This window comes from Hyperoodon ampullatus, assembly GCF_949752795.1.
Source record: "Hyperoodon ampullatus genome assembly, chromosome: 1".
Lineage (NCBI taxonomy): Eukaryota > Metazoa > Chordata > Mammalia > Artiodactyla > Ziphiidae > Hyperoodon > Hyperoodon ampullatus.
This window is the reverse complement of record NC_136914.1, coordinates 146,595,245-146,617,497: the sequence shown is the minus strand read 5'-3', so window position 1 is coordinate 146,617,497 and position 22,253 is coordinate 146,595,245. Positions and strand designations below refer to the sequence as shown.

Genomic DNA, 22,253 nt, shown 5'->3' with positions numbered 1-22,253 from the left:
GACAAGGAAGAGTGAAAGAAGTTAATCAGTGGTCAGAAAAATCTGTTAATTCCCTTAATTCTTATTGTAAAAAAATCTGTACCTCCATTATGTTAAGTGCAATATACCACCCTTAATGTTGTTAAATCCTAAAATTAGTAAATGAAAAAAATTTTACTGGAAGAGTTTATTTGTATACGTAAGTTTATTTCCTCTAAGATGTTTTTTGCAAATTTCAGAGTATATTTATTTAGAAAGTATATCTGAAGAATGAGGTACTTTTCACAGCTGGTTTTGTTTCTGTGCATACTAAATTTATTTTCTCTAAGAGTTTCATAGACCATTGAGAGGCACTTGCTGTGGCCCAGCACCACCAAATGTTTATATGTTTTTTAAAACCATAAACTTTCAGTATTGAAATTTAATTTGTAGCAAAATAGCATTATTTGCTCTTTCTTTAAATTATAATCCCAGTGAGGAAAGAAGTTACTGACTCTTGCCTTTTTATTTTGTATCATCCCCAAGTTTAGTATCTGATAGGGTAGATGATTACATGTTAAAGTATCTCTCTGTTCCTTTTGGCATGTAGTAAATTTAGCCAGAAATATTTATATAGTTAAATTTTTGTGATTTTTTTCTAAAGTATTCAAATTTTGCTTAACTGTCTTTTTAGAGTAAATCAGGTCATTGATTAGGTTATTGCTCTTGAATGTTTAGACTTTGTAATTGCAGTATTATTATTATAGTCTGAAATCTTCCTATACAACAAGAATGAGGATTACAGTGTCTAGACTAGCAGTTTGGTTTTCTTGCTATGTAAGTCTGTTTTAAATCTAGGTCACCTTTTCAGATTAAGTATATATAGTTTGATTTCTTGACTATTGGGCTTTAGGTTTTTTGTATACAGTACCAAAATTAGCATTATTAATTAAAGCGTCTTGCCTTGATGTTGAAGTATTTTCTGTGCCAAGTGTTAAAATCTGACTATCTTAGATTTGCAAAGAACCTGAAGCCAAAATTCCCAGTAAAGACACATGGATGTCTATGTCAGCAGAAGAGAAAAATAACACATCTATTTTTAAGTTAGTTGGAATTCTGAAGTCAAACCACTTGGTTGAATGCCTGCCATAGTGATATTAAAATTTCAAACATATTTATAAAACCTCTGCTGCCTCCTGCTGCCCATTGCGTGGATACTTTAATAAAAGTAAAGAAATCTTTAAAATTAAGTTTTTACTTTTTTTTTGTATTTGTGAATATTAAACTTGAAGTTATGGATAAGTTAAGAAGTAAATAAACATTCCAAAGTTAAAATCACAATGGGTGGGAAATTATAATGTAACTTTAACTTACAAATTTTTCAGACTTTAAAGGTTGAAAAATAATCAAGATTCCTTCTGATATTACTGTTTTTTTTTTTAGTCATAAAGTAGCTGTCAAAGACAGAGGCTTAGTTTTTTTTTTTTTAACAACCATTGTTTAAACAGAGGTATAATTAATTTATAATGTGTTAGTTTCAGGGGTACAGCAAAGTGATTCAGTTATACAAGTATATATATATATCTATTCTTTTTCAGATTCTTTTCCATTATAGGTTATTACAAGATACTGAGTAGAGTTCCCTGTGCTGTACAGCAGGTCCTCATTGTTTATCTATTTCACGTATAGTAGTGTGTGTATGTTAATCCCAAACTCTTTAATTTACTTCCCTCCCCCACCCTCTGCTTTCCCCTTTGGCGACCATAAGTTTGTTTTCTATGTCTGTGAGTCTGTCTGTTTTGTAAATAAGTTCATTTGTATCATTTTTTTAGATTGCACATACAAGTGATATCATATGATATTTGTTTTTGTCTGTCTGACGTACTTCACTTAAGAGGGAGGCTTAGTTTTTGAGCCTCAGGCAGTGTGTCAAGGTTACAGGGTCATGAGACTCTCTGTGATATATTATATTGCCTTTTATTTCTGAGACTTTATTAGTATGGCACTTGGTACGTATAGAAATAGGTTGGTGGAGGGAAGGTAAGAAGAATTTGTCTCAGTTTATACTTACTTTGTCCTGGATCAGTGAGTTGGGAATATGGTGGACAGTGTGGAGGTGGTTTAAAAGAAGAAATAACAGTGTGCTTTTCATTTTTATTGAGAGCTGCCATTTACTGTGTGAGCAATATGGCATATAGGGTATTAATTTCTCATGTATATTACATTACTCTTTCTTGCAAATTACTTCTAAGATTTAACTCACAGAGCCATATAATAACCAATATAGATTTTTTAAATAGGATAATATTTAGATGTTATGATCAACTATAGGTTCCAGTTGAATTTTGAGTGACAGGGTAGTTTTAAAAAATGTACCTAGAACATCAATTTAGAGATAAAAAGGCATCTAATATAAAGTTATCTATTGTTTTAAAAAAGTTCCTTTTTTAATAACTTGATTTTGTTTTCTTTGCAATATTTGGTTCACAGATTTGGTGTACAGTAGACTAGAAGCATGAGAATGAGAGGAAACTGAAATAAATCAACATGATGAAAAGGTCAACTAAAAATAAGGGAAAATACAGAAAAATTTACTGGAATTGTACAGAAGTATAGGGAATGAATTGAATATTCAAGCTAATGCCATATATTTTGGTATCTTCTGTGGGCATCAGCAAGTTAAAGTATATCCTGTTATTTGATGTTCATACTAATGGCCTAGTTTCATCAAAAGGAGATTCTGTATAATGACCTTGTGTTTTAGGCATACATGAAAGAGAGCCTGCAGGTAGTAGAAAGAGCACTGGCTTTGCAGTTAATCCTGGGTTTGTATGAGTGTTGCCACTTAACCACCTACATGGCATCGGTTAGGACACTTCATTTCCCTAAGTCTCAATTCCTTGGTTATAAAAAGGCAAGTTTTACAGAATAGTTGTGACTCAGATTTGAAAAAGACACCTATTTGCAATTAACTGGAACGGTTGTTTTCAAAAGGTACTGAGGACCTCAAATAGCTTTTGTTGCTATATCTAGTAAGATTTGCTGTATTAGGCATTAAAACTGAAAATCCTAAATATTTTATTTATTCATTTAAAGAATGAATAAATCCTTTACTCATGCATGATTTAGAAACATCCATGTATCCTCATTTGGAAAATATTGGTTTGCTAAATTATGCAAGTCTTCCAAATGTTGATACATTTCTTTTTTATTTTTATTTTTTGGTAACTTTGTACCTGCAGTGCTTCTTGTTTAAAACTGATTTTTTTTGAATTTTTGAATTTTATTTTATTTATTTCTTTATATAGCAGGTTCTTATTAGTCATCAATTTTATACACATCAGTGTATACATGTCAATCCCAATTGCCCAATTCAGCACACCACCATCCCCACCCCCCCGCGGCTTTCCCCCCTTGGTGTCTATACATTTGTTCTCTACATCTGTGTCTCAACTTCTGCCCTGCAAACCGGTTCATCTGCGCCATTTTTCTAGGTTCCACATACATGCGTTAATATACGATATTTGTTTTTCTCTTTCTGACTTACTTCACTCTGTATAACAGTCTCTAGATTCATCCACATCTCTACAAATGACCCAATTTCGTTCCTTTTTACGGCTGAGTAATATTCCATTGTATATATGTATCACATCTTCTTTATCCATTCGTCTGTTGATGGGCATTTAGGTTGCTTCCATGACCTCACTATTGTAAATAGTGCTGCAATGAACATTGGGGTGCAGGTGGCTTTTTGAATTATGGTTTTCTCTGGGTATATGCCAGTAGTGGGATTGCTGGATCATATGGTAATTCTATTTTTAGTTTTTTAAGGAATCTCCATACTGTTCTCCACAGTGGCTGTATCAATTTACATTCCCACCAACAGTGCAAGAAGGTTCCCTTTTCTCCACACCCTCTCCAGCATTTGTTGTTTGTAGATTTTCTGATGATGCCCATTCTAACTGGTGTGAGGTGATACCTCACTGTAGTTTTGATTTGCATTTCTCTCATAATTAGTGATGTTCAGCAGCTTTTCATGTGCTTCTTGGCCATCTGTATGTCTTCTTTAGAGAAATGTCTATTTAGGTCTTCTGCCCATTTTTGGATTGGGTTGTTTGTTTCTTTAATATTGAGCTGCATGAGCTGTTTATATATTTTGGAGATTAATCCTTTCTCCGTTAATTCATTTGCAAATATTTTCTCCCATTCTGAGGGCTGTCTTTTCGTCTTGTTTATGGGTTCCTTTGCTGTGCAAAAGCTTTTAAGTTTCATTAGGTCCCATTTGTTTATTTTTGTTTTTATTTCCACTACTCTAGGAGGTGGATCGAAAAAGATCTTGCTGTGATTCATGTCAAACAGTGTTTTTCCTATGTTTTCCTCTAAGAGTTTTATAGTGTCCGGACTTACATTTAGGTCTTGAATCCATTTTGAGTTTATTTTTGTGTATGGTGTTACGGAGTGTTCTAATTTCATTGTTTTACATGTAGCTGTCCAGTTTTCCCAGCACCACTTATTGAAGAGACTGTCTTTTCTCCGTTGTATATCCTTACCTCCTTTGTCATAGATTAGTTGACCATAGGTGCGTGGGTTTATCTCTGGGCTTTCTATCTTGTTCCATTGATCTATGTTTCTGTTTTTGTGCCAGTACCATATTGTCTTGATTACTGTAGCTTTGTAGTATAGTCTGAAGTCAGGGAGTCTGATTCCTCCTGCTCTGTTTTTTTCCCTCAAGACTACTTTGGCTATTCGGGGTCTTTTGTGTCTCCATACATATTTTAAGATTTTTTGTTCTAGTTCTGTAAAAAATGCAATTGGTAATTTGATAGGGATTGCATTGACTCTGTAGATTGCTTTGGGTAGTATAGTCATTTTCACAATATTGATTCTTCCAATCCAAGGACATGGTATATCTCTCCATCTGTTGGTATCATCTTTAATTTCTTTCATCAGTGTCTTATAGTTTTGTACGTACAGGTCTTTTATCTCTTTAGGTAGGTTTATTCCTAGGTATTTTATTCTTTTTGTTGCAATGGTAAATGGGAGTGTTTCCTTAATTTCTCTTTCAGATTTTTCATCATTAGTGTTTAGGAATGCAAGAGATTTCTGTGCATTCATTTTGTATCGTGAAACTTTACCAAATTCATTGATTAGCTCTAGTAGTTTTCTGGTGGCATCTTTAGGATTCTCTATGTATAGTATCATGTCATCTGCAAACAGTGACAGTTTTACTTCTTTTCCAATTTGGATTCCTTTTATTTATTTTTCTTCTCTGATTGCCAAGGCTAAGACTTCCAAAACTATGTTGAATAATAGTGGTGAGAGTGGACATCCTTGTCTTGTTCCTGATTTAGAGGAAATGCTTTCAGTTTTTCACCATTGAGAATGATGTTTGCTGTGGGTTTGTCATATATGGCCTTTATTATGTTGAGGTAGGTTCCCTCTATGCCCACTTTCTGGAGAGTTTTTATCATAAATGGGTGTTGAATTTTGTCAAAAGCTTTTTCTGCATCTATTGAGATGATCATATGGTTTTTATTCTTCAATTTGTTAATGTGGTGTATCACACTGATTGATCTGTGTATACTGAAGAATCTTTGCATCCCTGGGATAAATCCCACTTGATCATGGTGTATGATCCTTTTAATGTGCTGTTGGATTCTATTTGCTAGTATTTTGTTGAGGATTTTTGCATCTATATTCATCAGTGATATTGGTCTGTAATTTTCTTTTTTTGTAGTATCTTTGTCTGGTTTTGGTATCAGGGTGATGGTGGCCTCATAGAATGAGTTTGGGAGTGTTCCTTCCTCTGCAATTTTTTGGAAGAGTTTGAGAAGGATGGGTGTTAGCTCTTCTCTAAATGTTTGATAGAATTCACCTGTGAAGCCATCTAGTCCCGGACTTTTGTTTGTTGGAAGATTTTTTTTAACATCTTTATTGGAATATAATTGCTTTACAATGTTAGTTTCTGCATTGTAACAAAGTGAATCAGTTATACATATACATATCTCCCCATATCTCTTCCCTCTTGCATCTCCCTCCCTCCCAACCTCCCTATCCCACCCTTCTGGGTGGTCACAAAGCACCCAGCTGATCTCCCTGTGCTATGCGGCTGCTTCCCACTAGCTATCTATGTTACATTTCGTAGTGTATATATGTCCATGCCACTCTCTCACTTCGTCCCAGCTTACCCTTCCCCCTCCACGTATCCTCAAGTCCATTCTCTAGTAGGTCTGCATCTTTATTACCATCTTGTGCCTAGGTTCTTCATGACCATTTTGTTTGTTTGTTTCCATATCTATGTGTTAGTACACGGTATTTGTTTTTCACTTTCTGACTTACTTCACTCTGTTTGACAGTCTCTGTGTTCATCCACCTCACAACAAATAACACAGTTTCGTTCCTTTTTATAGCTGAGTAATATCCCACTGTATATATGTGCCAGATCTTCTTTATCCATTTATCTGTTGATGGACACTTCAGTAGCTTCCACGTCCTGGCTATTATAAATAGAACTGCAATGAACATTGTGGTACACGACTCCTTTTGAATTATGGTTTTCTCAGGGTATATGCCCAGTAGTGGAATTGCTGGGTTGTATGGTAGTTCTATTTTTGTTTTTTAAGGAACCTCCATACTGTTCTCCATAGTGGCTGTATCAATTTACATTAACACCAACAGTGCAAGAGGGTTCCCTTTTCTCCACACCCTCTCCAGCATTTACTGTTTGTAGATTTTTTGATGATGGCCATTCTGACTGGTGTGAGATGATATCTCATTTTAGTTTTGATTTGCATTTCTCTAATGATTAATGATGTTGAGCATTCTTTCATGTGTCTGTTGGCAATCTGTATACCCTCTGTGGAGAAATGTCTATTTAGGTCTTCTGCCCATTTGTGGATTAGGTTGTTCACTTTTTAATGTTGAGCTGCATGAGCTACTTATATATTTTGGAGATTAATCCTTTGTCAGTTGCTTCATTTGCAAATATTTTCTCCCATTCTGAGGGCTGTCATTTGGTCTTGTTTATGGTTTCCTTTGCTGTGCAAAAGCTTTGAAGTTTCATTAGGTCCCATTTGTTTATTTTTGTTTTTATTTCCATTTCTCTAGGAGGTGGGTCAAAAAGGATCTTGCTATGATTTATGCCACAGAGTGTTCTGCCTATGTTTTCCTCTAAGAGTTTGATAGTTTCTGGCCTTACATTTAGGTCTTTAATCCATTTTGAGCTTATTTTTGTGTATGGTGTTAGGGAGTGATCTAATCTCATACTTTTACATGTAGCTGTCCAGTTTCCCCAGCACCCTTTTGAAGAGGCTGCCTTTTCTCCACTGTATATTCTTGCCTCCTTTATCAAAGATAAGGTGACCATATGTGCATGGCTTTATCTCTGGGCTTTCTATCCTGTTCCATTGACCTATATTTCTGTTTCTGTGCCGGTACCATATTGTCTTGATTACTGTAGCTTTGTAGTGTAGTCTGAAGTCACAGAGCCTGATTTCTCCACCTCCATTTTTCTTTCTCAAGATTGCTTTGGCTATTCGGGGTCTTTTGTGTTTCCATACAAATTGTGAAATTTCCTGTTCTAGTTCTGTGAAAAACTCCAGTGGTAGTTTGATAGGGATTGCATTGAATCTGTAGATTGCTTTGGGTAGTAGAATCATTTTCACAATATTGATTCTTCCAATCCAAGAACATAGTATGTCTCTCCATTTTTTGTATCATCTTTAATTTTTTTCATCAGTATCTTATAATTTTCAGCATACAGGTCTTTTGTCTCCTTGGGTAGGTTTATTCCTAGATATTTTATTCTTTTTGTTGCAATGGTAAATGGGAGTGTTTTCTTGATTTCACTTTCAGATTTTTTATCATTAGTGCATAGGAATGCCAGAGATTTCTGTGCATTAATTTTGTATCCTGCTACTTTACCAAATTCATTGATTAGCTCTAGTAGTTTTCTGGTAGCATCTTTAGGATTCTCTATGTATATTATCATGTCATCTGCAAACAGTGACAGCTTTACTTCTCTTTTCCATTTTGGATTCCTTTTATGTTTTTTCTTCTCTCATTGCTGTGGCTACAACTTCCAAAACTATGTTGAATAATAGTGGTGAGAGTGGGCAACCTTGTCTTGTTCCTGATCTTAGTGGAAATGGTTTCAGTTTTTCACCACTGAGGATGATGTTGGCTGTGGGTTTGTCATATATGGCCTTTATTATTCTGAGGAAAGTTCCCTCTATGCCTACTTTCTGCAGGGTTTTTATCATAAATGGGTGTTGAATTTTGTTGAACACTTTCTCTGCATCTATTGAGATGATCATATGGTTTTTCTCCTTCATTTTGTTAATATGGTGTATCACGTTGACTGATTTGCATATATTGAAGAATCCGTGCATTCCAGGGATAAACCCCAGTTGATCATAGTGTATGATCCTTTTAATGTGCTGTTGGATTCTGTTTGCTAGTATTTTGTTGAGGATTTTTGCATCTATGTTCATCAATGATATTGGCCTGTAGTTTTCTATCTTTGTGACATCTTTGTCTGGTTTTGGTATCAGAGTGATGGTGGCCTTGTAGAATGAGTTTGGGAGCGTTCCTCCCTCTGCTATATTTTGGAAGAGTTTGAGAAGGATAGGTGTTAGCTCTTCTCTAAATGTTTGATAGAATTTGCCTGTGAAGTCATCTGGTCCTGGGCTTTTGTTTGTTGGAAGATTTTTAATCACAGTTTCAATTTCAGTGCTTGTGATTGGTCTGTTCATATTTTCTATTTCTTCCTGGTTCAGTCTTGGAAGGTTATACCTTTCTAAGAATTTGTCCATTTCTTCCATGTTGTCCATTTTATTGGCATAGAGTTGCTTGTAGTAGTCTCTTAGGGTGCTTGGTATTTCTGCGGTGTCTGTTGTAACTTCTCCTTTTTCATTTTTAATTTTATTGATTTGAGTCCTCTCCCTCTTTTTCTTGATGAATCTGGCTAATGGTGTATCAATTTTGTTTATCTTCTCAAAGAAGCAATTTTTAGTTTTATTGATCTTTGCTATTTTTTTCTTTGTTTCTATTTCATTTATTTCTTTTTTTTTTCATGATCATAGTGCATGTCTCCATTTATTTAGTTCTCCTTTAAAGTCTTTCATTCAAGGCTTATAATTTTCTTTTTTTTATTTTATTTTATTTTATTTTATTTATTAGTTTCTGCTTTATAACAAAGTGAATCAGTCATACATATACATCTGTTCCCACATCCCTTCCCTCATGCATCTCCCTCCCTCCCACCCTCCCCATCCCACCCCTCCAGGCGGTCACAAAGCACCGAGCTGATCTCCCTGTGCTCTGCGGCTGCTTCCCACTATCTATCTACCTTACGTTTGGTAGTGTATATATGTCCATGCCTCTCTTTCCCTTTGTCAAAGCTTACCCTTCCCCCTCCCCATATCCTCAAGTCCATTCTCAAGTAGGTCTGTGTCTTTATTCCCGTTTTACCCCTAGGTTCTTCATGACATTTTTTTTTTTTTAATTCCATATATATGTGTTAGCATACGGTATTTGTCTTTCTCTTTCTGACTTACTTCACTCTGTATGACAGACTCTAGGTCTATCCACCTCATTACAAATAGCTCAATTGCGTTTCTTTTTATGGCTGAGTAATATTCCATTGTATATATGTGCCACATCTTCTTTATCCATTCATCCGATGATGGACACTTAGGTTGTTTCCAGCTCCGGGCTATTGTGAATAGAGCTGCAATGAACATTTTGGTACATGTCTCTTTTTGAATTATGGTTTTCTCAGGGTATATGCGTAGTAGTGGGATTGCTGGGTTATATGGTAGTTCTATTTTTAGTTTTTTAAGGAACCTCCATACTGTTCTCCATAGTGGCTGTACCAATTCACATTCCCACCAGCAGTGCAAGAGTGTTCCCTTTTCTCCACACCCTCTCCAGCATTTATTGTTTCTAGATTTCTTGATGATGGCCATTCTGACTGGTGTGAGATGATATCTCATTGTAGTTTTGATTTGCATTTCTCTAATGATTAATGATGTTGAGCATTCTTTCATGTGTTTGTTGGCAGTCTGTATATCTTCTTTGGAGAAATGCCTATTTAAGTCTTCTGCCCATTTTTGGATTGGGTTGTTTGTTTTTTTGCTATTGAGCTGCATGAGCTGTTTATAAATTTTGGAGATTAATCCTTTGTCAGTTGCTTCATTTGCAAATATTTTCTCCCATTCTGAGGGTTGTCTTTTGGTCTTGTTTATGGTTTCCTTTGCTGTGCAAAAGCTTTGAAGTTTCATTAGGTCCCATTTGTTTATCTTTGTTTTTAGTTCCATTTCTCTAGGAGGTGGGTCCAAAAGGATCTTGCTGTGATTTATGTCATAGAGTGTTCTACCTATGTTTTCCTCTAAGAGTTTGATAGTTTCTGGCCTTACATTTAGGTCTTTAATCCATTTTGAGCTTATTTTTGTGTATGGTGTTAGGGAATGATCTAATCTCATACTTTTACATGTCCCTGTCCAGTTTTCCCAGCACCACTTATTGAAGAGGCTGTCCTTTCTCCACTGTACATTCCTGCCTCCTTTATCAAAGATAAGTTGGCCATATGTGCGTGGGTTTATCTCTGGGCTTTCTATCCTGATCCACTGATCTATCTTTCTGTTTTTATGCCAGTACCACACTGTCTTAATTACTGTAGCTTTGTAGTATAGTCTGAAGTCAGGGAGCCTGATTCCTCCAGCTCCGTTTTTCGTTCTCAAGATTGCTTTGGCTATTCGGGGTCTTTTCTTTTTCCAAACAAATTTTGAAATTTTTTGTTCTACTTCTGTGAAAAATGCCAGTGGTAGTTTGATAGGGATTGCATTGAATCTGTAGATTGCTTTGGGTAGTAGAGTCATTTTCACAATATTGATTCTTCCAATCCAGGAGCATGGTATATCTCTCCATCTATTTGTATCCTCTTTAATTTCTTTCATCAGTGTCTTATAATTTTCTGCATACAGGTCTTTTGTCTCCTTAGGTAGGTTTATTCCTAGATATTTTATTCTTTTTGTTGCAATGGTAAATGGGCGTGTTTTCTTGATTTCATTTTCAGATTTTTCATCATTAGTGTACAGGAATGCCAGAGATTTCTGTGCATTAATTTTGTATCCTGCTACTTTACCAAATTCATTGATTAGCTCTAGTAGTTTTTCAGTAGCATCTTTAGGATTCTCTATGTATAGTATCATGTCATCTGCAAACAGTGACAGCTTTACTTCTTCTTTTCTGATTTCGATTCCTTTTATTTCCTTTTCTTCTCTGATTGCTGTGGCTAAAACTTCCAAAACTATGTTGATTAAGAGTGGTGAGAGTGGGCAGCCTTGTCTTGTTCCTGATCTTAGTGGAAATGGTTTCAGTTTTTCACCATTGAGGACAGTGTTGGCTGTGGGTTTGTCATATATGGCCTTTATTATGTTGAGGAAAGTTCCCTCTATGCCTACTTTCTGCAGGGTTTTTATCATAAATGGGTGTTGAATTTTGTCGAAAGCTTTCTCTGCATCTATTGAGATGATCATATGGTTTTTCTCCTTCAACTTGTTAATATGGTGTATCACATTGATTGATTTGCGTATATTGAAGAATCCTTGCATTCCTGGAATAAACCCCACTTGATCATGGTGTATGATCCTTTTAATGTGCTGTTGGATTCTGTTTGCTAGTATTTTGTTGAGGATTTTTGCATCTATGTTCATCAGTGATATTGGCCTGTAGTTTTCTTTCTTTGTGACATCCTTGCCTGGTTTTGGTATCAAGGTGATGGTGGCCTCGTAGAATGAGTTTGGGAGTGTTCCTTCCTCTGATATTGTTTGGAAGAGTTTGAGAAGGATGGGTGTTAGCTCTTCTCTAAATGTTTGATAGAATTCGCCTGTGAAGCCATCTGGTCCTGGGCTTTTGTTTGATGGAAGATTTTTAATCACAGTTTCAATTTCAGTGCTTGTGATTGGTCTATTCATATTTTCTATTTCTTCCTGAGTCAGTCTTGGTAGGTTGTGCATTTCTAAGAATTTGTCCATTTCTTCCAGGTTGTCCATTTTATTGGCATAGAGTTGCTTATAGTAATCTCTCATGATCTTTTGTATTTCTGCAGTGTCAGTTGTTACTTCTCCTTTTTCATTTCTAATTCTACTGATTTGAGTCTTCTCCCTTCTTTTCTTGATGAGTCTGGCTAATGGTTTGTCAATTTTGTTTATCTTCTCAAAGAACCAGCTTTTAGTTTGGTTGATCTTTGCTATCGTTTCTTTCATTTCTTTTTCATTTATTTCTGATCTGATCTTTATGATTTCTTTCCTTCTGCTAAGTTTGGGGGTTTTTTGTTCTTCTTTCTCTAATTGCTTTAGGTGCAGGGTCAGGTTGTTTACTCGAAATGTTTCCTGTTTCTTAAGGTGGGATTGTATTGCTATAAACTTCCCCCTTAGAACTGCTTTTGCTGCGTCCCATAGGTTTTGGGTCGTCGTGTCTCCATTGTCATTTGTTTCTAGGTATTTCTTAATTTCCTCTTTGATTTCTTCAGTGATCACTTCGTTATTAAGTAGTGTATTGTTTAGCCTCCATGTGTTTGTATTTTTTACAGATCTTTTCCTGTAATTGGTGTCTAGTCTCATAGCATTGTGGTCGGAAAAGATACTTGATACAATTTCAATTTTCTTAAATTTACCAAGGCTTGATTTGTGACCCAAGATATGATCTATCCTGGAGAATGTTCCATGAGCACTTGAGAAAAATGTGTATTCTGTTGTTTTTGGGTGGAATGTCCTATAAATATCAATTAAGTCCATCTTGTTTAATGTATCATTTAAAGCTTGTGTTTCCTTATTTATTTTCATTTTGGATGATCTGTCCATTGGTGAAAGTGGGGTGTTAAAGTCCCCTACTATGATTGTGTTACTGTCGATTTCCCCTTTTATGGCTGTTAGTATTTGCCTTATGTATTGAGGTGCTCCTATGTTGGGTGCATAAATATTTACAATTGTTATATCTTCTTCTTGGATCGATCCCTTTATCATTATGTAGTGTCCTTCTTTGTCTCTTCTAATAGTCTTTATTTTAAAGTCTATTTTGTCTGATATAAGAATTGCTACTCCAGCTTTCTTTTGCTTTCCATTTGCATGGAATATCTTTTTCCATCCCCTTACTTTCAATCTGTATGTGTCTCTAGGTCTGAAGTGGGTCTCTTGTAGACAGCATATATATGGGTCTTGTTTTTGTATCCATTCAGCCACTCTGTGTCTTTTGGTGGGAGCATTTAGTCCATTTACATTTAAGGTAATTATTGATATGTATGTTCCTATTCCCATTTCCTTAATTGCTTTGGATTCGTTATTGTAGGTATAGTCCTTCTGTTGTGTTTCTTGGCTAGAGAAGTTCCTTTAGCATTTGTTGTAAAGCTGGTTTGGTGGTGCTGAACTCTCTCAGCTTTTGCTTGTCTGTAAACGTTTTAATTTCTCCATCAAATCTGAATGAGATCCTTGCTGGGTAGAGTAATCTTGGTTGCAGGTTTCTCTCCTTCATCACTTTAATTATGTCCTGCCACTCCCTTCTGGCTTGTAGAGTTTCTGCTGAGAGACCAGCTGTTAACCTGATGGGGATTCCCTTGTGTGTTATTTGTTGTTTTTCCCTTGCTGCTTTTAATATGATTTCTTTGTGTTTAATTTTTGACAGTTTGATTAATATGTGTCTTGGCGTATTTCTCCTTGGATTTATTCTGTATGCGACTCTCTGTGCCTCCTGGACTTGATTAACTATTTCCTTTCCCATATTAGGGAAGTTTTCAACTATAATCTCTTCAAATATTTTCTCAGTCCCTTTCTTTTTCTCTTCTTCTTCTGGAACCCCTATAATTCGAATGTTGGTGCGTTTAATGTTGTCCCAGAGGTCTCTGAGACTGTCCTCTGTTCTTTTCATTCTTTTTTCTTTATTTTGCTCTGCATCAGTTATTTCCACTATTTTATCTTCCACCTCACTTATCCGTTCTTCTGCCTCAGTTATTCTGCTATTGATCCTATCTAGAGTATTTTTCATTTCATTTATTGTGTTTTTAATCGATGCTTGATTCATCTTTAGTTCTTCTAGGTCCTTGTTAACTGTTTCTTGCATATTGTCTATTCTATTTTCAAGATTTTGGATCTGGGAAATAGAATCTTGGATCAGCTTTACTATCATTATTCTGAATTTTTTTTCAGGTAGACTGCCTATTACCTCTTCATTTGTTAGGTCTTGTAGGTTTTTATCTTGCTCCTTCACCTGCTGTGTGTTTTTCTGCTTTCTCATTTTGCTTATGTTACTGTGTTTGGGGTCTCCTTTTTGCAGGCTGCAGATTCGTAGTTCCCGTTGTTTTTGGTGTCTGTCCCCTGTGGCTAAGGTTGTTTCAGTAGGTTGTGTAGGCTTCCTGGTGGGGGGGACTAATGCCTGTGTTCTGTTGGTTGAGGCTCGATCTTGTCTTTCTGGTGGACAGGTCCACGTCTGGTGGTGTGTTTTGTGGTGCCTGTGGCCTTATTATGTTTTTAGGTAGCCTCTCTGCTAATGGGTGGGGTTGTGTTCCTGCCTTGCTAGTTGCTTGGCATAGGGTGACCAGCACTGTAGCTTGCTGGTTGTTGACTGAAGCTGGGTGCTGGTGTTGAGATGGAGATCCCTGGGAGATTTTCGCTGCTTGATATTATGTGGAGCTGGGAGGTCTCTTGTGGACCCGTGTCCTGAAGTTGGCTCTCCCACTTCAGAGGCACAGCACTAACTCCTGGCTGCAGCACCAAGAGCCTTTCATCCACCCGGCTCAGAATAACAGTGAGAAAAAGTAGAAAGAAATAATTAGTAGAAGAAAGAAAGAGAGATTGAAAGAAAGGAAGAAGGGAAGAAAGGAAGGAAGGAAGGAAGAAAGAAAGAAAGGGAGGGAGGAAGGATGGAAAGAAAGAAGGAAAGAAAGGAGGGAGGGAGGGAGGAATGAAAGCAAAAGGAAGAGTGAATGGAAGAAGGGAGGGAGGGAGGGAAGAAGGAAAGAAAGAAAGAAAGACAGGAGGGAGGGAGGGAGGGAGGAAGGAAAGAAAAAGAAAGTGGAAAGAAGAAGGGTGGGAGGGAGGGAGGGATGGAGGAAAGAAAAAGAAAGAAGGAAAGGAGGAGCAGAGGGAGGGAGGGAGGAAGGGAAGGGAGGAAAAAAAGAAAGAGCAGGTAAAGTAAAATAGAATAAAGTATGAAATATAGTAGCGTTATTAAAATTAAAAAGTAATTATTGAAAAAAAACACGGACCGAAAGAACCCTGGGACATATGGTGGAAGCAAAGCTATACAGAGAGAATCTTACACAGAAGATTACACATACACATTCACAAAAAGAGAGCAGGGGGAAAAATCAAAAATCTTGCTCTCCAAGTCCACCTCCTCGATTTGGGATAATTCGTTGTAAAAAGAGGAAAAGGGCGAAAAGTCTGAAATCTTGCTAAGTCCACCTCCTTAATTTGAGATAATTCGTTGTAAAAAGAGGAAAAAAAAAGGGGGGGAAAGTCTTAAATCTTGTCCTCAAAGTCCACTTCCTCAATTTGGGATGATTCGCTGTCCATTCATGCACTCCACAGACGCAGGGCACCTCAAATGGACCGTGGAGCTTTAATCTGCTGCCTCCGAGGCTGCACAGAGAGATTTCCCTGTCTTTGCTCTCACAACTCCCGGGTCTCAGCCTTGGACCTGGCCCCGCCTCTGCGCGTAGGTCGCCGGAGGGCGTCCGTCAGGACGGGTTTAAAGGAGCCGCTGATTCGGGGGCTCTGGCTCACTCAGGCAGAGGGGAGGGAGGGGAATGCCCTCTCCTCGCGCACCAGGCAACAAAAGGGAAAAAAGTCTCTTGCCTCTCCAGTAGCTCCAGACCCTTTCCCCGGACTCCCTCCGGGCTAGCACTACCCTCTTCAGGGTCTCTTCCTGCCGCCAGCCCCAGTCCTCTCCCTGCGCTCCGACTGAAAGCCGATACCCGAGCCTCAGCTCCCAGCCCCGCCCGCCCTGGCGGCCGAGCAGACAAGCCTCTCGGGCTGGTGTGTGCCTGAGGGCACCGATCCTCTGTGCCAAAATCTCTCTGCTTTGCCCTCCACACCCCTGTTGCTGTGCTCTCCTCCGCTACTCCGAAGCTTTCCCCCTCCGCCACCTGCAGTCTCCGCCCTCGAAGGGGCTTGTAGTGTGTAGAAACCTTCCCTCCTTCACGGCTCCCTCCCACTGGTGCAGGTCCCGTCCATATCCTATTGTCTCTGTTTATTCTTTTTTTCTTTTGACCTACCCAGGTATGTGGGGAGTTTCTTGCCTTTTGGGGGGTCTGAGGTCTTCTTTCAGCGTTCAGTAGGTGTTCTGTTGGAGTTGTTCCACGTGTAGATGAATTTCTGATGTATCTGTGGGGAGGAAGGTGATCTCCGCGTCTTACTCTTCCGCCATCTTCCTCCGGCTCCCTATTTCATTTATTTCTGCTCTGATCTTTATGATTTCTTTCCTTCTGCTAACTTGGTTTTGTTTGTTCTTCTTTCTCTAGTTCCTTTAAGTTTAAGGTTAGATTGTTTATTTGATATTTTTCTTATTTCTTGAGGTAGTCTTGTATAGCTGTAAACTTCCTTCTTAGAACTGCTTTTGCTGCATCCCATAGGTTTTGGATTGTTGTGTTTTCATTGTCACTTGTCTCTAGGTATTTTTTGATTTCCTCTTTGATTTCTTCATTGATCTCTTGGTTATTTAGTAATGTATTGTTTTGCCTCCACGTGTTTGTGTTTTTTACGTTTTTTTCCGTGTAATTCATTTCTAATCTCGTAGCGTTGTGGTCAGAAAAGATGCTTGATATGATTTCAATTTTCTTAAATTTACTGAGGCTTGATTTGTGATCCAAGATGTGATCTATCCTGGAGAATGTTCCGTGCGCACTTGAGAAGAAAGTGTAATCTGCTGTTTTTGGATGGAATGTCCTATAAATATCAATTAAATTTATCTGGTCTGTTGTGTCATTTAAAGCTTTCCTTATTTATTTTCATTTTGGATGATCTGTCCATTGGTGTAAGTGAGGTGTTAAAGTCCCCCACTATTATTGTCTTACTGTCGATTTCCTCTTTTACAGCTGTTAGCAGTTGCCTTATGTATTGAGGTGCTTCTATGTTGGGTGCATATATATTTATAATTGTTATATCTTCTTCTTGGATTGATCCCTTGATCATTATGTAGTGTCTTTCCTTGTCTCATGTAACATTCTTTATTTTAAAGTCTATTTTATTTGGTATGAGTATTGCTACTCCAGCTTTCTTTTGATTTTCATTTGCATGGAATATCTTTTTTCATCCCCTCACTTTCAGTCTGTATGTGTCCCTAGGTCTGAAGTGGGTCTCTTGTAGACAGCATATATATGGGTCTTGTTTTTGTATCCATTCAACAAGCCTGTGTCGTTTGGTTGGAGCATTTAATCCATTCACGTTTAAGGTAATTATCGATATGTATGTTCCTATGACCATTTTCTTAATTGTTTTGGGTTTGTTTTTGTAGGTCCTTTTCTTCTCTTGTGTTTCCCACTTAGAGAAGTTTCTTTAGCATTTGCTGTAGAGCTGGTTTGGTGGTGCCGAATTCTCTTAGCTTTTGCTTGTCTGTAAAGCTTTTTTTTTTTTTTTTTTGCGGTACGCGGGCCTCTCACTGTTGTGGCCTCTCCCGTTGAGGAGCACAGGCTCCGGACACGCAGGCTCAGTGGCCATGGCTCACGGGCCCAGCCGCTCCGCGGCATGTGGGATCTTCCCAGAACGGGGCACGAACCGGTGTCCCCTGCATCAGCAGACGGACTCTCAACCACTGTGCCACCAGGGAAGCCCTGGTGTTGATTTCTCCATCGAATCTGAATGAGATCCTTGACAGGTAGAGTAATCTTGGTTGTAGGTTCTTCCATTTCATCACTTTAAGTATATCATGCCACTCCCTTCTGGCTTGTAGAGTTTCTGCTGAGAAACCAGCTGTTAACCTTATGGGAGTTCCCTTGTATGTTATTTGTCGTTTTTCCCTTGCTGCTTTCAATAATTTTTCTTTGTCTTTAATTTTTGCCAATTTGATTACTGTGTGTCTCAGCGTGTTTCTCCTTGGGTTTATCCTGTATGGGACTTGCTGTGCTTCCTGGACTTGGGTGGCTATTTCCTTTCCCATGTTAAGGTTGTTGACTATAATCTCTTTATATATTTTCTCAGGTCCTTTCTCTCTCTCTTCTCCTTCTGGGACCCCTATAATGACCCCCATAATGCAAATGTTGTTGCGTTTAATGTTGTCCCAGAGGTCTCTTAGGCTGTCTTTATTTCTTTTCATTCTTTTTTCTTTCTTCTGTTCCACAGCAGTGAATTCCACCGTTCTGTCTTCCAGGTCACTTAACTGGATACATTTCTTTATATATCTTTTTTTTTTGGCCGTGTCACGCGGCATGCGGGCTCTTAGTTCCCCAACCAGGGATCGAACCCATGCCCCCTGAAGTGGGAGTGCAGAGTCTTGACCACTGGACCACCAGGGAAGTCCCATTTCTCTCTATATATATATTTTTAAAGAACAGGTTTTAAAATATCACCACAGATATTATCAGGAAGTCTTTATAAGTATTGGAAAACTACAAAACTCATGGTGGTAAATACAAGTTTTCCAAAACTCTTACTTTCATCTAAAAGGTTAAATTTTATCATTGGCAATAAATACTGCCAGTTGTTTTATTCGAAGTGACAGGTTCACTTCTTTTATTTTCAAGAAAATTTCTGCCACATACTCAAGTCTGAATAACTGAAGTTCGTTCATTGTCTTTTCAAGTTAAAAGGTGTTCAGTTGTAAAGATTAAATGAAATAATTTTTATCAACTTCTTACAACTTGAGTAAGCAGTCAGTAAATGGAAGCTAGTTAGTGGTGGGATAACATTTTATGTTATCATAATACCCTCCCATCCAGTTTAATTCAGTTGATGTTCCTAATATTTCTGTGACGTTGGTAAAATAGATATCAGCATCTCATTATGTAAAGGCAGAAACCTAGACTGTAAGGTAGTATAAGTTTGTAAAGTTGGTTTTAGGAATATAAAGTTACCAACCAATAAGCTGTGAATCCAAACTTCAACTCAAGCCATCTGTCTACAAATGTAGCATTTTCCCACCATTTTGTCAGTAAAGAGTAAACAGGGGAAGCACAGCTCCACACGACCCATCTTGAATAACACTTTTCAGGGATTGCTGACATTTTCAAGAGATAATAAATTGAGGAAAGAGCCATTGATTTTGTATAAAGGGTTCAGGAAAGAGGTATTATTTGAGCTGAGGCTTGAAGAAGTAGTTTTCATCTGTTAATTTGGAAGAGAATTACCTGATTATAGAAAATCTTTTGTAAATTATGGAGAAGTATAGATGGAGTAAATTCTAAAAGATCACTTAAATAATTTTTTCTCATTCCCTTCCTCAGGCTTTAGAAAAGAACTCAAGAACCTGGAAGTAGTCTATAAATCTTATGAGTCCCACCCAGAATCACATCTACAAATAAAAAATCCTTTGATAAAAAGGTAATCCTAGCTGTTTGGAATACTAAAATCTTTTAAATTAAATGCATGTATTATAGGAACTCTTTATCAGAAAGGCATACTACCTATCACTACTCTGAAAGCAATGGGTCTAGAGCAGGGGTCCCCAAGCCCCGGGCTGCAGACTGATACTGGAACCGGGCCGCACAGCAGGAGGTGAGTGGCGGCCGAGTGAGCGAAGCTTCATCTGCAGCTCACCATCGCTCGCATTACCGTCTGAACCACACCCCCCTTCCCAAGTCAGTGCAAAAATTGTCTTCCTCGAAACTGGTCTCTGATGCCAAAAAAGGTTGGGGATTGCTGGTCTAGAGTATTATGATGCATATTTTATTGGGGATCATTAAAAGGATGTAAATCTTAATGATAGGGGGCCTACAAAGTACCTTGTACAATATATGATTGTTTGTTTTAAACCTCACAGCAGTCTTTTGAGATGTATGGTATTTTACAAAAGAGAAAATTTGGGGCGTAGATTAAGTAATTTGGCCAAAGCAACGGAGTTGAGATTTGAATATAGCTCTTATCTACTTAGCAGAGCCTCAACTCTTTTCATCTTTGTGCTCTAATTGAATTTTATGCAATTCACATGAGAAAAATAATTTAATCATATGAAGATAAATAATTTGCAATGTGATATCATTTTTCTTCACCTTAGAAGTTAACTATTACTTAAATAAAGGTAGTCTTTGATTAACCAAATTATTTTTAATTAGTATACTATCCTTTTAGCATTATATATCAAAATTAAAGTACCTCTATTGCTATAAACTTTGGGTGGGAAGTGTTTTAGAATATTGAATTGTTTGCTAGTAACATTTTTCTTAAGTCTATGCTACATTTTATCACAATAAATGTAATTTCAGTGTTTTTAAGATGAATTTTTTTTTTTTTTTGGCTGCACCGTGTGGCTTGTGGCATCTTAGTTGGCCTGGGCAGTGAAAGCACTGAGTCCTAACCACTGGACTGCCAGGGAATTCTCTGAAATTTGCTTTTTTTTTTTTTTTTTTTGCGGTATGCGGGCCTCTCACTGTTGTGGCCTCTCCCGTTGCGGAGCACAGGCTCCGGACGCGCAGGCTCAGCGGCCATGGCTCATGGGCCCAGCCGCTCCGCGGCATTTGGGATCTTCCCAGACCAGGGCACGAACCCGTGTCCCCTGCAGCGGCAGGTGGACTCTCAACCACTGCGCCACCAGGGAACCCCCTGAAATTTGCTTTTTAAATTATACTTCTGGTTATAAATCTGATATTGGTAATGATGGATGTTTCTGATAAACATTTGTGTATTCTGGCATAAAGATTTTAGATTCAGAGAGTGTAAATTGTTAACGGTTGCAAATATCTTTCCATTTCTGCGATGTTACACAAATAACATAAGTGCTGTATTGGGAAGTTAAACTACAGGACAAATGTTTGTTTTCCCTCCAATTTTGTATATTTCTGTATGGCGTTTTAGCTTTGTTTTTGTTTTTCAGGTCACATATACGTGAAACCAATGGAAAGTTATTCCCTTCATCCAATCCACAAATACTCAAGGACCATACAGCAAGAGAGCATACCCACCAGTCAGATGAACAGAAACTTGAAAAAGCAAGTGAATGCAAATTTTCTGAGTGGCTTAATATAGAAAATTCTGAGAGAACAGGTTTGCTTTTTCACGTTGATGATAATTCTGCTTCTGGAAAGAGAGTAAACAGTAATGGAACAGTCTCACCATCTTCATTGTGGTCTTCACACATGAGAACTGTGGGGTTGAAGCCAGGAACTGCTCCCCTCATCCAGCAGCAAAATATGATGGAACAGTGTTACTCTGAGAACTCTCTATCCAGGGAACATCTCATTCAGTCAACCTGCAGATCTGATGGTTGTCAGATGCCAGAACTTGTTTGCCAGAATACCCCACCCCCTCTGCCACCAAAGAAATATGCTATAACCAGTGTGCCACAGTCAGAGAAAAATGATGCTCCACCTGCTGTCAAACCAACAGAGATGTTTAAAGCTAATTCTTCTAGTCTTCCAAAGCACAGTTTAAGTACAGCTTCAGAACCAGGTTTAGAAGTGAGTACATATATGAATGATGAAAGACTTAAGGAAACATTTCAAGCAAAAGAGTATGTTGGCAACACATCAAACACCCCGTCCAGCTCTTCAGCTAATGATTTTCAGGCAGACTCGGGTACAGCTGTTGGTGCTTCTTGCCAGCCAGAAATAGACTCTAGTTCTACCTGTCCAAATGAGACAGTTTCATTAACTACCTATTTTTCAGTGGATAACTGCATGACTGATACATATAGATTGAAATACCATCAGAGGCCCAAGCTCTGTTTTCCAGAGAGCAGTGGCTTTTGTAATGATAATTCACTTTCTCAGAATGAAAGAGGGCTAGGGCCTGTGTTACATAGTAGTCTTGGTTCATACTGCCCTTCCAAGCAAAGATATAAACCTGGTATACATTGTAATAGATAAATGATGAAACCGACAGGCTTTTACTTCTGAGGCCATTAACTAGGAATCAAATGACCAAACCTAGTGCTATATGAAATTAAAACCATGGCAATATTTAAGTCATTAATCACTTTAACTTTCTATACAGATATTTTATTTTGTGAAGATCTACTTATTGGATATTTTGGAATTCCCTCTGAATAGTCTTTGGCATGCCTCAAAAAATAGAAAATCCGGGGGTATGCAGAAAGTCATTTATCATATGCTGCAGTTGAGTAAAAATGTAATTTGTTCCTTTATTTTC

The 22,253-nt window shown here is 37.7% G+C and overlaps 1 protein-coding gene across 3 annotated transcripts in view; it reads left to right on the top strand.

The window, feature by feature from the left end:
- USP53 (ubiquitin specific peptidase 53) overlaps nucleotides 1–21,970 on the top strand; it is a gene marked incomplete at its 3' end in the record, with an annotated part of 55,030 nt that extends 33,060 nt beyond the window's left edge. For all 3 annotated transcript variants that reach the window (XM_079699762.1, XM_079699763.1, XM_079699761.1), the window contains 2 exons: nucleotides 19,394–19,490; nucleotides 20,980–21,970. In XM_079699762.1, coding sequence (XP_079555888.1) covers nucleotides 19,394–19,490; nucleotides 20,980–21,970 — 1,088 coding nt within the window. The remainder of the gene's footprint in view (nucleotides 1–19,393; nucleotides 19,491–20,979) is intronic.
- Between the last annotated feature and the right edge of the window lie 283 nt (nucleotides 21,971–22,253).